Source organism: Pungitius pungitius, chromosome 1, assembly GCF_949316345.1.
Source record: "Pungitius pungitius chromosome 1, fPunPun2.1, whole genome shotgun sequence".
Classification (NCBI taxonomy): domain Eukaryota; kingdom Metazoa; phylum Chordata; class Actinopteri; order Perciformes; family Gasterosteidae; genus Pungitius; species Pungitius pungitius.
Window position 1 is genome coordinate 31270771 of NC_084900.1, and position 14652 is coordinate 31285422.

General features: G+C 42.3%; 3 protein-coding genes across 5 annotated transcripts in view; all 3 read right to left on the bottom strand.

Annotated features, from left to right (window-relative positions):
• LOC119223553 (homeobox protein Hox-C3a-like) overlaps window positions 1-2334 on the bottom strand; it is a 30832-nt gene extending 28498 nt beyond the window's left edge. For all 3 annotated transcript variants that reach the window (XM_062564970.1, XM_062564973.1, XM_062564962.1), the window contains exon 1: window positions 1914-2334. The gene's annotated coding sequence lies outside the window, so the exon portion shown is untranslated. The remainder of the gene's footprint in view (window positions 1-1913) is intronic.
• Window positions 2335-5197: 2863 nt separating this feature from the next.
• On the bottom strand, window positions 5198-8767 carry hoxc8a (homeobox C8a). Its single transcript, XM_037481146.2, has 2 exons — window positions 8069-8767; window positions 5198-6744 (listed from the first exon to the last, which is right to left on the bottom strand). The coding sequence occupies exons 1-2, from the start codon at window positions 8502-8504 to the stop codon at window positions 6422-6424; spliced, it is 759 nt and encodes a 252-aa protein (XP_037337043.1). The 5' UTR covers window positions 8505-8767; the 3' UTR covers window positions 5198-6421.
• Window positions 8768-12125: 3358 nt separating this feature from the next.
• On the bottom strand, window positions 12126-14652 carry hoxc9a (homeobox C9a). Its single transcript, XM_037477724.2, has 2 exons — window positions 13963-14652; window positions 12126-12921 (listed from the first exon to the last, which is right to left on the bottom strand). The coding sequence occupies exons 1-2, from the start codon at window positions 14504-14506 to the stop codon at window positions 12677-12679; spliced, it is 789 nt and encodes a 262-aa protein (XP_037333621.2). The 5' UTR covers window positions 14507-14652; the 3' UTR covers window positions 12126-12676.

Genomic DNA, 14652 nt, shown 5'->3' on the forward strand with positions numbered 1-14652 from the left:
CTTTCCTTTACATCAGAATCCAAAGACACAACTTAACTCAGAATTAGCTATACGGGACCTGTAACATTTCTACGTTATAAGCCATGATTAAAAACACAGCGAGGCAGGGAAAGTCTGGTCTGCCCCTGATGCTTTTTTCTTCTCCCCCGCTTCTAACCTTACTAATAAGGAGTAATTCACATACTAACAATGTAAAGCCCTCTATAAGCACTTTACCATCGCTGGCTAGCCCAATTAATGTCCGGAAGTGTTCGACTTTATGCTCGTTAAGCACTCAGGAAGCTGTTGCCCAATGAGCGCATGTTGATCCACACATCATAAATTATGACCATTAGTAGGCAAAAAATTTTGCCCTGTCGGGATTTGTAAGTGAGGTTCTAAATGTGGTGATGCGGACAGATTCATGACTTCATGAAGTTTTATGCGAGCCTATCTGTGCTTTTAAAAACACTGCGGGGCAAAACAATAGACTGTGGTTTCCCCTCTTATTTTAAACCAAGATTTACCACACAACCCCAAACCTCTTGGATTAAATGGAGTCTCTCTCTGCTCCTTTTTCTCTCCCTCTCACTGCAGGCAAAGTATCGGGCGGCAGCGGACACGAGCCATTGCAACAGCAATGTTCCATAAGGGGGGAAAAATGGGTGTAACAGAAGGTTATAAAACTTCAGTTTGAGGCTTATCCAATAATTGCGTTTGACGAGATTGAAACGCAAAGACCTGTGAGCTTCAGCAGGGGACAGCACACATGAACTCACTTCATGAGGGATTGTATTTTGGGCTTCAGGGCCGAAATACTGTCATGAACCAGTTGCATACACGTTTTTGTTGGTCCTCTCTCTCTCTCTCTCTCTCTCTCTCTCTCTCCCCCGTTTTCTCCCTCACACCCCCCCCCCCCCTCCCACACACACACACACACACACTTGCATAAAGATGGTCTCAATCCCTGAACCACATACGGGAATATTTTATATAATATAAATATAAAAAGGAATCTCTGCAATTAACATAGACAATAGTTCATTTTCATTATCGCGCTATCCATGTACACTGTTCAATTATAGCCTTGTTGCTATTGTTTTTTTAAAATTTATGTGTGATGATTTGTTTGCTAATGGTGTGAATAAAATCTCGTGCTGCTCATCATTATGTTGTCAGTAATGTGTTGTATAGTATGACAAATCAGAATCTTGTTAGATCCGTAGACAACAATAAAACAGACAAATCCCACATCTCCGGGTTTCAACAACAAATCAGACACTCCTCCCTTCCACAGAAACGCTCCTGGGTGTCAAGCTCGTGCGGTTACTGGCTGGGTCAGCTGACATCCGCAGTGAACCGCCGCCTAAAACCAGCAGCCATGAACAACAAGCCTCAAAAATTCCGCCCACTTCCACATGCAACTCCTCTGATCGCTAGGGGGCACTGGCGGGATCTCCACTGCGTGTCAGCGTGTACATACCGCGACAAGTGCGCGTGGGTGTGCGTGTGCCAGTGTGCGTGTTTTTCATGCACGTGAGGAAAATTGCCCACGGTAGTCAGGCCCTTGGCTGAAGAGAATAAGTGACAGCGAGCACAACTGCGTTATCGCTGCCTGGTAGTTGGGCCTCGGAGTTACACCAAAGTTTGTTACCAGTATTCCAGACACATCGACACGGCATCTCTGAGATGAGCTTCCAGGATGTAGGCCAAAGCAGCCAGGGCCACGCGCGCAGGTGCTGCTACGAGTGAGGCACAATGCCTGTCGCCCCCCCCCCTCCCCCGGGCATCAGCCAGCCTCGGGCTACGGGTCAGGTCACACCGAATGGTCAACTCGTCATTCTCACGCATCGTTTTCAGCCCAACAACCACGAACTACACAATATAACATGAAAACACGGATAAACAGGAGCAGAGATATTCTGCAGTCTTACCCCCAGTGCTATCCGTAGTTTGGGGATTCTCTGTGGTCCAACACAGCAGATGAGGGGGGGGGGGGTCACGATTGCGAGTTGGAAATATCAACAGAGAGCCCATCTCCCCGTGTAACGTCTTCGCATCCCGCCGATGAGGAGCTCATTTAGTCAGGCTGTTGGCTCGCCGAACGAAAGTATTTTCAGGCAGTCAGGCTGGCTCCTTTTCCTCTCCCAGTCGCGGTTTTATTGCCTCCGGGGGGTGGGGGGTGGGGGGGGGGATAAACGCAGCGGCTCGTGGAGGCGACGACTGTCCCGAAGATCCCTGCGTCGGGGAGTTGGAAATCGGATAAATATCACACGAATCGGCGCCAACACGTCCGTGCAGAATATTATGAAAATAGAGTAAAGAGAGGGACGTTTCTAAGTCCAGCGTAGTCTGCTGCTGATACAAGGGAAGGACCAGAGAATAGACAACAGCATAAAGTTCATGTTCATAGAGCGTGGGACACGTGGCTCAGCTTAGCCAATAGCAGAGGGGATCCAGTCGTAAACTTTTATTACTCAGCTGTAAATTTCTCCCTTTAACAACCAGGAATGTTTGCACCCATCTTTTCTCCTTTCATTTTTTCGATTGCATACAACTAAAATGATCACGTGATATGAAGTTCGAAGTTGAGATCTCCCGTTCGTTACGAAATAGATGTGCATCAAAAATATATGACAGTCGTCCTGGTGGACAAGTATGCTGTATGCCATGACGTACCCTAGCTAGTGCGAAATGGGAAATAAAAAACTGAGTATGAAATAGAGGGAAGGGAGAACAAGACGGATACGTCTAATTAAACTTCAATTAGCTAAACACTTCCATATTAGGGCCTCTCACTCCCTCTCTCTCTTTTTCTCTCTCTCTCTCTCTCTCTCAGGCTGATTATATGACAGCAAGCTTATATCAGCTTCCACATTTAACATTAAGACATCAACTATTTATCCTCTAGGTACGTTTGACACTCCGTATCGTGGAAATAGGGTCAAATTAAACTAATTGCCAGGAGGGTTTCCGACATAATTTAAACTTGAAAAAAAGGTGGCGCCTGCAAAAAACACACAAATACACACGTACACTGCAGATATACAGACCAACAATTTACACCGTAAAGCTGGTTCAACACACACAGAGAAAAAGATAATTGTGCATTTGAGAATATGGACATGAATTTCTTCATTTTAGGAATAAGGAGCACGCGTGGTGAAAACTGGGTTTACATGAAAATGTCTTTAACAATAACATTGCGGCTGAATGCAGGTTTGATCTTATAAATTCCACTTGTACAATGCCTCTGGCTTTAAAGAAATTGATTTGATCTCTTTAACGAATAAAATAAATTGCTTACAACAAATGAATCCCAGAAACCAGTCCCATACTTGGAGGAGTAGTGCATCTTGTCCTTGCAGGCCGTGATCTCCAAACTGAGCCTCGACACAGACGGACAAAAGATGCGGACCCATCCGAGCTGTGCCTTTACACCACCAATAAAGTTTACAGCAGGTATACATTCAACTTTATTGGTAATGTCAACCCTGTGGTAAAAGTACACTCACACAAAGAGGCAGAATGGCTGTGACTTGGGGACACATCCGGAATGTTCTAAAGACAACACGCAAAAGAAAAAACAATTAAACCATGGTGGTTTTTATTTAGAAAAATACACAATTGAGTGGGAAAAACAAAAAATAACGATCTCCAGGATTCTGTTTGTTGTTGACGTACATTGAAGAAGGGAAAAATAAATATAAAGTTTGCAATAAAATACGATCAAATATATTTGAAAAGGCTGCTTTCAAGACTTCGATGGGTTGCATTCATCTTTAGCAAGGACACAGAGTAAAAATTGCTCTGGTGTGCAGCTCCGTTTACTTTCTATATTTGTTTATTCCACCTTATATTATATTATATTCCCTTTGATTTTCCAAATCTCTATGAATAGAAAACACAATTCCATAGTTTAAATAAGAATTCAATACATATTATTTAAATCAGGTTTAGCACCTTATGTTGTATTTACGGTAAACTAATTGCTTGTCACATGAAATGGAAAACTTCGGTTCTATCCAAACACAGACAGACGAACCGAGTCTTGAATAATTTAGCTGGATGACACTGGAACAGCCGCGCGGAGTGACTTCCTAAGTCCTAAGGAGATCTTTAGTTCCAATAATACATTAAAAGTTGGTTAAGATAAATAAAAAAAAATAACAACATTCATGAATAAAAGTTCAAATCAAAAACTGCTCGTCTTTAGGTGACTTGCGGGGGGGGCAGTATATTATATTAGAAGCGATACAATTACATTATTTGAAAGAGAGGGATCAGATATATTTGAATATAGTTATAAAGTGGGCTTCATTTATTGTAACAGTAACGTTTTAGATACATTAAAGTCCATGTGCCGCTTCACTTGTACTCTGCGTAGCTGCCTCTATTTGTTCTCAGCAGTCGTCGTAAAAACAGCAGCTGCAGCAGAAGGGAGAAGAACGCAAGGTGTTACCTGCACTTGGCCTCTCATCTGATTATCTGATTTCGCAGCACACCAAGTTTCATGGTATGGACGGATGAAGCCTCCCTCACGCGCTGCCATTATTCAGTGTGATCATTAACATCGGGCAAGATGTTTTCTCATATCATCTCAAATAGCCATTATTCATCCCAAGATTCATTAAGGAAAGCTTGGTGCCCACCCTGAAGAGAGGAAGTTTCTTATTAAGGGGATGAATCAAAACACGACTCAGGCACTGGAGAGAATACGCACGCTGTGAAGGGTACGCTCAATAATTCCTTAAAAGGTGGACGGATCCGTCTGCGAACGCACTTATGGCGTGTTTTTTTTTTTTTTTTTGTAAACGAGTTGGAAAGTTTAAATGAGGCAAACTTTAGTGGAGAAGCTTTTCAATGTGCTTGACTATTTTCCCCTCCTGTCGCCGCCAGTGAACGTTTTGAGGGCATCATTAAAGTATGTTGCTCGTTTAGCCATTTCCTCACTGACTGATGTTGGTTGTTTTTTCTTTTATCAAATTGCTTCTCTATATGAAAACTGAGACTCACAGCGAATGTAACTCGTTAAAGGAGAAAGCAGAGAAGGTGCAAAAAGGAAATAGAATATGTACTAAACTGCAATTTAGAGTAACCGTCTTTTTTATTCAATGCGGATATGCAGCTCATTTCTATGTGTGTGTGGGAAGAGGGGAGAAGACGACATTCTATCTGTAACGGAGGCTGTGAAATCAATAAAAACGAGAAATGATGGTGAGCCATCTTGTTTATTTGTGATTTTACATCAACAATGGCGGGGACACACAACTCCGTCTTTCACGGGAGAAACACCAGGAAACGAGCATATTGTTAACATCGATTTATAACAAGACGTACATAAAGATTATATTCAGTGCAAAACAACTACGCTATGTCACCAGCACATTAAAATAAAAATTCCCTTACTTTAAAATTCTTGTAATTGTAGCAGGTAATATCATACACAGAAAATGTGCGTTATAGGCAGTTTTAGTTGTTGGGGAAATAGCTTGCAATCGAACCAGAGCGATGCCACAAGTGAGGAATATAAATTCAGCAAAGGCAAGGCTCTGAGTTTAGGTAGTGCCGTGGTACAATCTCAAAATTGTTTGCTTGGCTTTGAGCTAATTGTCTTCCCAAGACTCACAAATTGTCTTCCACAAGTGTATATTGTATATTGGGTAAATGCTACATACATAACTTAATAATATAAGATTGATATAGAACACTTTTAAAATTAAAACCATATGAAATCTCTATATTCAGAAATCTCTATTGCAATTTCCCCAGGTTTAGGTAGCATCAAAGGATTTCAATCGATTGCATTTCCCTGGTAATCCTAGAAAAAGATGTCTGAGGAGCTAATGGCTATCTTAGTCTAGGCCATTCACACGAAAACGAGTAAAACAGTATAACAGTAACAATTAGAATAATAAAACTTGTGGTTTATACACAGGCCGTTAGCCAATGTAACTGCAGCGATGATGTTTGAACACTAAGTAATAGGCCTACACTCTGAAATGAAGCCCATTTTCTTTTAAACGTAGGCTATAATCTATTTACAATACAAGTCAACGTTGGACATGTTTTTGATCTTGTGGGCTATGCTTTTGATACAGGTATTATAAAAAGCAAATTTGTAAAACATAGCTATGCCATTTTCCTTCTTACATGCGTTTTTAGTTTTATTGCAAGGGCTACTGTTCTATCAAAGAAAGTGTGTTACGCGTGTGTAGCCTCTACGGAAAAATACAAATGCCAATCATGTCAGGGTAACGGGGATACTGGGGGATTTTTGTCTATTGGTGATATGAGAGAGATTCCTGTTCCCTCTTGACAAAATTAAAGGATGGTCATAAAGTTGACGCTCTCTGCCTCAGTGTGACTCTTGCTCTTTTTATGGGACCTTTCTTTTTTCCTCTTTTTTTTCAGCCATATAACCATAAAAAGGACCATAAAATCACTCCTTGGTCTCTTCTTTCTCTTCCGCTTCTTTCTCATCTGCTTCTTCCCCGTCACCGTCCTCGTTTCCTTCATCCTCGGCCTCGGCCTCGGCTTCAGCCTCTCCTCTCTGACCCGGAAACTTGTCTTTGTTGTTCTCTTTTTTCCATTTCATCCTCCTGTTCTGAAACCAAATCTTCACCTGCCGCTCGGTGAGGCTCAGGGCGTGAGACACCTCGATCCTTCTCTTGCGGGTCAGGTAAGGGTTGAAGAGAAACTCCTTCTCCAGTTCAAGAGTTTGGTAACGACTGTAGGTTTGCCTCCCATTCCGTCTTCCTGGGGCTTGAATGAAATAAAGCCAGAGGTTAGCTGGACTGACCCCCATAAAAAAAAAAAAAAAGAATAGTGTTATAATTAATTCAGCATTTGCTTCTTTCCCTTCAGCATGAATAGCAATCATCCAGTTCCGTCATTTAGTTTCCATTCCTATTCACGTATACTCTTGATGAGCGGGGGGGGGGGGGGGATACCCACATTTGAAGGTTGAGATGGGTACATCTATTAGTCAACCCGTGTGTGCAATATTTCATACGACGTGTGGAATGTGTACAAGTAATTACCACGTACGTTTGTGCAATTTACAGATATGTTTGTAGCTGGGACTTGTCAAAAAAATTAGTTAAATGGGCAGTGTGAAAATTGAAGTGATCAAATACATATATAAAAAATAATATTAATAAATATATGTAGATGAAGGCAAACGTGTCTTAAGTGTCATCAGTTGAGTTTTATCCTTTACATTCAGGTGTTAATATCGTATGTTTGATGAATATTTGAACTACACAAAGAGGAAGAGAAAAAAGGTTTCCCAGGGCCTATACAGGACTGGTTCCAATTTCCAATCACACACACTCTCACACACACACACACTTAGGGGCACGCACATGAGGAAAATAAGAAGGGGGCGGGGGTCAGGGGGGGGGGGGGGGGGGGTTAGGTGATATCAAACTGCGCTGTAACAACAGAAGGGGACAGACTATTGATAAGTCTGTCTGCACAGATAGAAATTAAGCTTACACCTGGGTAGAGTGAATGTTGCCTGATAGCCTGATCCATGAATGGAGGAGGTAACATACATAGCCCTTATCATTGTGGCTGTATAGAGTCTGTCACATTGGGCCTGTGGTTCAAATTACCCCCACACTCTTGAAACCCGCATCCTATATAATCTGGGCATGTTGTTGTCCTTTCACTCTGAACGTTACTCAGGTGCCATATTTGAAACTCTTAACACATGCCTCCTTCTGCCTGGTGCGTCAACAGTTCTTGAAATAACTTATTAAAATAAAAAATGACTTCAAAGAGCCAATAGTGTCCTAAGCTATGATCAGCAATTCGTTTTTTAAAGGCAATTATGAAAGCAAAAAAAAAAAAAAAATCAGCCCTGTATGGACTTGTGCTGCAGAGTAACAGCTGCCTGCAGTACATGTTGTCTCTGCCCCATCATGTTAGAGAATTAATTCGTTTTGTAAGAGACACACTCGTATACTCATACACATCTCGAACACATGCACACACAAAAAACACGTACACGCAAGCAAACGCATGCTCACACGCGCACATGGCAACATAGAAAATAAAAAGGAAATAATTGTACGAGTCTGACCGTGGGGTCTCATCCAGGGAAACATAAGACTGGGAGAGGAGTTTTGATTTAAGTGGCCTTGTCCGTCTCCGGGGTTAGAGCTGCTCGACGATTTACAGTCTGGGTATTGCGCTAGGCTTGCGTCTTGCTGGGTACCATAAAGTGTTTGCCTCGGAAGGGCTTCATATCCATAAAATTTCGTAGCGTCCCCGTGGCACGCCAAGGCGCAGGGGTTCTGCTGGTATCCGGGGTTGGCGATCCCCGTGGTCCCATGGTGGAAAAAGTCCTGCACATGATGGGACGGGTGCTGAAAGCCCGGCGCGGCTGCTCCGGGTCCGTAAACCAGCGTGTGGCTGCGGGCGACGCTTTGTGGAAATCTGCAGTCGTAGTAAGTTGGCTCCAGTGACTCGCTGCCTTTGTACTTGGAAAAAAGAGGGTTAACAAAATAGGAGCTCATGTTTGGTTAGCATCAAGCAGATGGGCTCTCCCGCTGTAGAATATCTCCTTTAGGATGATGGCAGCCTTTTGTTTAGGGTCCCAACTCGCACAGCGCGCACAGGCAGACAAACCGGAACTAGGAGAAACGCTGCCCCTTTGGACAATATACGGCAGCTCACTCTCTCCGAGCCGTTCCTCTCATCGGATTTCTCTCGCAGTTGTGAGTGGGTTTTTTTTTTCTTTCTCCCAGGCTCAAACCCGGCTCATGGCATGTGCTTTGGATGTGCGTTTGCTAAGGTTCGAGATGACTTGCTCCAGCGGCACGGTCACAGATGCTTCTCTTTTCTGTCTTTTTTTTTTTTTTTTTTTTAGCTTCCCACCGAACCAACCCCCAGCTTAAGCGCCCCCACCCTCCTCACCCCCACCCCTTCATCCTCCTACGCCCGGTCAGACGTGGGCCCTACGTATATCCACCTTGAGAGGATCTGCACTAATCATAAGCAACAACCCTACAGGCTTTAAATGTGATCAATGTTATGCATATCGCCAGAAAAAGCTTTGTTGTGAGCTGATCAATGGAGTCATGGACTTAGACACATGGCACAGTTCTACCATAGAGTCAGACTTGTTGTCTTTGCGTGGGGGGCTTATTAGGTATATAAAGCAGTTAAAGCTCCCTCTTTAAAAACGGATACAGCTGTTACGAGACGCTGTTTGCCCTGTCAGGGTCTACCGAGCCTTGAACACTGGATCCTAGAAAATAGTTGAGCCTTTATGGGCTCCATGAGGTCAACGTACCATTAGTGAAGTTCATGTTAAAACCAAATATGCTATATGAGGCAGCATTGACATGACATTAAAACGAGTGTGTGAGAGTAAGACAAAACATCTCCCTCGTGAAACCGAGGCCACAGAGACACATCTATAGTAAAATACCGACACACGCAAATATAAACGCGACCTGTGAATACTCGGTGCCACTTACTGACCCTGTAAAACCGACGAGGATAAGCAGTAAATCTCACACTTGGAGGAGTTCATAAAATGTTATATCGGATGTTTAGCAATGGCGCGAGCTGAATTCCCAGCCCAATAGTTACATGGTCTCGCTCTCAAAATATACAAGCGTGGTTTTTGTGGAGTTGCTGACGTTTTATACACATCATCGTAAAATTTGAAAGGGACACTGAACGAATATAAAAACCTTTCACACACTACAAATATGTAGATTGCCGATCACTGTTCCACACTTCTCGGGGAGTTTAAGCTGCAGATACACAGCACATTAAGGACATAAATGAGCAGGTAGCTGTTTTGGTAAAACACTGTACCGACCCGTTGCGGGAATGGGTGTCGATTATTATATTTTATTATCACGATTGTATTATTATTATTCAAATTGTTACTATTATTGTTATTATTAGTAGTAGTAGTAATACAATGTTAGGTAATCATTTGTGTTGAACATAATGTTTTCTGCTGTGGTGTTTTTGTTACCGATGCAAGTGCTATTAAATACTCAAATATCGCTTATTGTTGTTAACCAATTATTGGTTATGCGTTGATGATGCGTGTATTAGTTTTTCAACGTAGGTAGCACATTTAATTTGAGGTATTATTTTTCTCATTTAAAAAAGAATAAAAACAACAAAAATAGAAAACATCAAAATCCAGACAGAGAATAATAACCCTCGATGTTACATTTTAGCACCTAAATGCATTTTAAAACCGTAAATACCAGTGTGAGATAAATTATATGATTTTCAATGGGAACACAATGGGTGTAGAAAAACAAATGGTTAACAAAATAACATATTAACTACTACCGAGTTGGCTGTCTTGATTAAACAATTAAAATACTAATATGTAAACTATTATGTAGTCTTAGTACAGAAAGAAGAAAATACAAAACTATTAAATAACAAAATAGAGGAGAAAAAAAACGTTTATGCAACCACTCTGTTCCCAACTCTACAATCAGCTGGCAGGGTTCTGGAGCGCTGCTCTGTGGCCTATTACCCAAAATGCGGTGGGTGACCATATCTGTCATTTTGTCATCGATAGGTTACTCTTTATTTTCAGTCAAGCCACAAAGCTGTAAAGAAGCCCATCGATACACAGACTTTGTTCAAAACATGGACTAGCAGCGCCATCTAGCGACCCCGTGTCTCACTGAACCTGAATAAATCCACCAATAAAAACAAACCAAACCGTGATGTCGAAAGAAAGGGTCTCCCCATTTGTCCAAACCGTGTGTGTACCCAGTCTTCCTTAAATACAGGAAAGGGAAATAAGTAGTTTACCCCCACATCTGTAACTACATTACTCCAGTCTCCTCTTGATAGTTTTGATAGTTTGTTGCACAATACCTCTTTCCTGCCATGGCCGCTATCTGCGCTCCCTGCAAGAGATAACGGTGCTCCGCAGCACTCATATTATATTTATGCACAATAACTATTGACGTTTTCTCATCTAAATGTAGGTTAATAGACCACTCATGTGATGTAGTGCGGGGTGTGTGTGTGTGTGTGTGTGGGGGGGGGGGGGGGGGTGTTGAGGCCGGCCCACCAGGCAAACTGTCCCGAACTGTGCACAAGGCTCTCCTTTGAAGGAGTCCACCAACACAATTCATTAAAACCATAAAGTAATTTAGCCCAGACGTCTAGCCAGTTAGTTGAGTTTGCTTTGTTCGTCTGCATTTGAGACAAACAGTCGAGGTCCAACTAGGGCTGTAAAACTGGCATTTTTGTCGCAGTTGAGCGGAAATGCATCGGATTAGGCTTTGGAATTACAGCATCCTGTCCGCATTGTTTGCCACTACAAAAAGGCAATTTAGGCCTTTCCCAGGAAACAAATGCGAGAGTTGGGAAATTGCTTCTCACCTTTAAGTGTTTAAACCGAGGCTCAGATTCTCTGATCGACTGTGAGTTTAGTGAACGTAGAAAACGTACATCAATCAAATTATTTAGATTTCAATTAATTTAGAAAAATGCCTCAGGGCTGGTAAATATTTAGAAAAGAAAGCGTGTTAAAAAATGTGAGAATTTCACAAAGCTTGGGTAAAACATGGAGGCCAAGAAACAATACAACTAATGCTGCCTTATTTTTTTTTTCTGTGTACAAACAAGTGAACTACTATGCTGGCGACCACTCTATTAGCACATTTAAGCAACAGTGCAAAATTAATTATTCAAAAAATATTTTAAAACAAGGGTGTATACTGATCTGGGAGAAGTGCGTTTCCCGTTTTAAAATATAACCTTTTGTGGGGTTTATTTTGGTAGAGTGCACATGAACAATTGTAAAAAAAAAGTGTCTCTGGTTTAGATAACGTCAATAAAGACACCGATTTATAGTAGTTTATAGTCCAATTAAATCAATTGAAAAACTTCGCAGTTATTTGCGGTGGCAAAGCTAATTTAGGCCCAGGCTACATTGGAGGAATTTTCAGTAATTAAAATCACGGAGGGATAATTTATTATCAAACGTATACTTTTTTTAAAACAAGTGCGCAATGTACGTTAAATTTCCGCTGTTGGATGAGATCTTATCCGATATGCGTTTGGACGGAAACATGAGATGCACGTTGAGTCACAATGAACACAGCATACAAGCACTTAGTGATTATATTTATATTTGCAGAGATCTATATCTACAGTGTATAGTTAAACTCGTAGGTTACAATCGAAAAAAAAGATGCACAAACACGGTAACAATTATCACAAAAATTTCAAGACAGACAGACACGTCCGGTAGCAGATGTTCTTTTTCTGTACAAAATACTACACCTGCACATCAACGTATACAAAAGGAATACAAATCAAAGAAACAATTCACATCATAAATTATGGGTTTTGTAAAATTCAAGAATTCAAGTATTCTCTTTCTTCCGACAGTTTTAACGTGTCCAAACTGCACTTGAATGATTTCTCTTTAAAAAAAAAAAAAAACATCAAGGTATCGAAGTAAACGCAGAATGTAATCGTCTCATTTTTTCTTATACGATGGATACTTAAATTTGCACTGGAAAATAAAAAACAGCATTAGTCTCAAAGGTAGGGTTAATACAAATTCAACAAAGTGACAATTATGAAGAGGAGGAGAGGGGGGGGGGTCATCGTGTGTTTTGGTGCATCTGTGCTGTCCATTTCACTAGTAGTTATCATGGTTGTTGTGTGACTGCACCCCACATTATTGTTCTTTGCTGTCGTTCTTTTCTTTGTTCATCTTCTTCATCTTCATTCGCCGGTTCTGAAACCAGATTTTGACCTGCCTCTCAGTCAGATTCAGGACCCTCGCGACCTCGAATCGGCGGTCTCTAGTGAGGTACATGTTGAACAAAAACTCCTTTTCCAACTCGAGAGTCTGGTACTTTGTGTACGGACATCGCTTCTTCCTCGTGGAGCGAGCGTGTATCCAATTAGCCACAGGGTTGTCTGCAAGCAAAACGCATCAAGATAATAGTAGAGAGAAAACATGACGGGATGATACAGTTTTCAACACTGAAACAATGGCTGCTGACTCCCACGTTAGTGTTAAGGGTTTAGAAAATGTGCCTCTGGATTTACAACTATTCTATAGAAATATCACAATTTGCTACAGTTCAAAGCACAAACGGGTTTGCTGTTCAAGATAAGATGAGCAAAATATTTGAAGGAAAGATCCTCAGACTCAGCCTCAGACTATCCAACCCTATACTGATTTGCTTCCTTGACTTGTGAGTTACACCGTCGTAAAATACTCTATGCGCTTATTCACTTTATTGGCCCATAAAATGGCCCGTGGTTCAAGCCTTTACAGGTCCGTGGTGAAAGTCCTCCAGTATGTTCCTGCATTCCTCAAGTTGTCTCAAAGAGTCATGAGAATTTGTTTTGGACCCAGAGAGGAGAGCAACTTTTCATGTAACTACATGCATATCATCCTCTCATTATTGTGTGTGTGTGTGTGTGGATACTGTACGTTATATTAACACTACAATACGTCATGTCTTTTTCTCATAAGACTGGACTACATAAGAAAAACAGAACACTACTGAAAGTCAGTTTATAGGGCAGCATGTGCCTTGTGTAATGGCACGGGGTCAAAATATGGTCGTAAAAATGCACCATAAAGCATTTACTGATGAATAGGATTATTTCATATGTCGGTTTAAGGTATTCTTAAAATGGTCATAACATGTTTTAAGATGACGCAACGTACATCCAAATTCAACGTCTTCCTGTAGTTTCGAGTCCATGTTTACAACCCCGTCTGGTTTTATAGCCCCAATATTAGCCTAGTAGCGTTTGTCTTTTATGGTTCCTAAAGCGGTCCCCTCAGCAGAGGCGATTTTGGACTGGGCAGAAATGGGAGGATGAAACAGCTTATCATTTTACTTCATACAGGACGTTAAAATGCCTCTAATCAAAGGTAGCCTCAAACAGCCCCTAAAGAAAACCCCCACCCGGTTGCAAAAGACTGCAGGAGCTTGAACTTACTCGGATCTAGCTCCGGCTTCTCGTCTTTATGTTTCCCTGTAGCCAGCAGCTCCGACTCGGGAGAAGGGACACTCTGCTGCATCTTGTCTCGCATGTCAGTGGATGAGCAGTACAGGTAATCCGTGTACGTCCGTCCGCTGGAGCCGAGGCACTCTGCGGCTCTGTGCTCCTGGAAGGCGTCGGGCTTCAGCCCATAGTGCCTGCTGTTCCCCGCGTAGCCATGGAAAGGCACGGCGCCTGAAATGGGCTCCAGCCATGACCGCATATACCTCGAGTCTGTGCCTAAGTGGGGTTGGTGACTGTAGGGATGGTAAACCACTGATGGCTGGGAGTGCACCGGGGTCCAGGAGGTGGAGAAGACCGGTGGCTTGGGCGCGAAGCTGCAGGAAGGGTAGTCGCCACACTCCGGCACTAGGGACGTCGGACGAGCGCCGGCGGAGTGCGAACCGGGAGCCGAGAAGCGAGCGGCTGCAAGGACGTCCTCGTTTTCATGGTTGATCAAAGAGTCCACATAGTAATTACTTATGGGACCCGTGGTCGACATGTCGAAGGCTCCCCGACTCTTTTACATGCATCCGATTATTATATGGCGTGTATGTGTACTTTTTTGTCGAGCCATAGAACAATCAAGGCAGGTAATTATTTCTCAACGCTTCCCCGGCTGCTATTGGCTGACTCAACGACACGTGA

Coding starts and splice junctions, on each gene's coding strand:
- hoxc8a (XM_037481146.2), bottom strand. CDS start 8,504: ATGAGCTCCTATTTTGTTAACCCTCTTTTTTCCAAGTACAAAGGCAGC. Junction 6,745..8,068: donor TCCCTGGATGAGACCCCACG/GTCAGACTCGTA, acceptor ATTTCATTCAAG/CCCCAGGAAGACGGAATGGG.
- hoxc9a (XM_037477724.2), bottom strand. CDS start 14,506: ATGTCGACCACGGGTCCCATAAGTAATTACTATGTGGACTCTTTGATC. Junction 12,922..13,962: donor GAAGCCGGAGCTAGATCCGA/GTAAGTTCAAGC, acceptor TTTTGCTTGCAG/ACAACCCTGTGGCTAATTGG.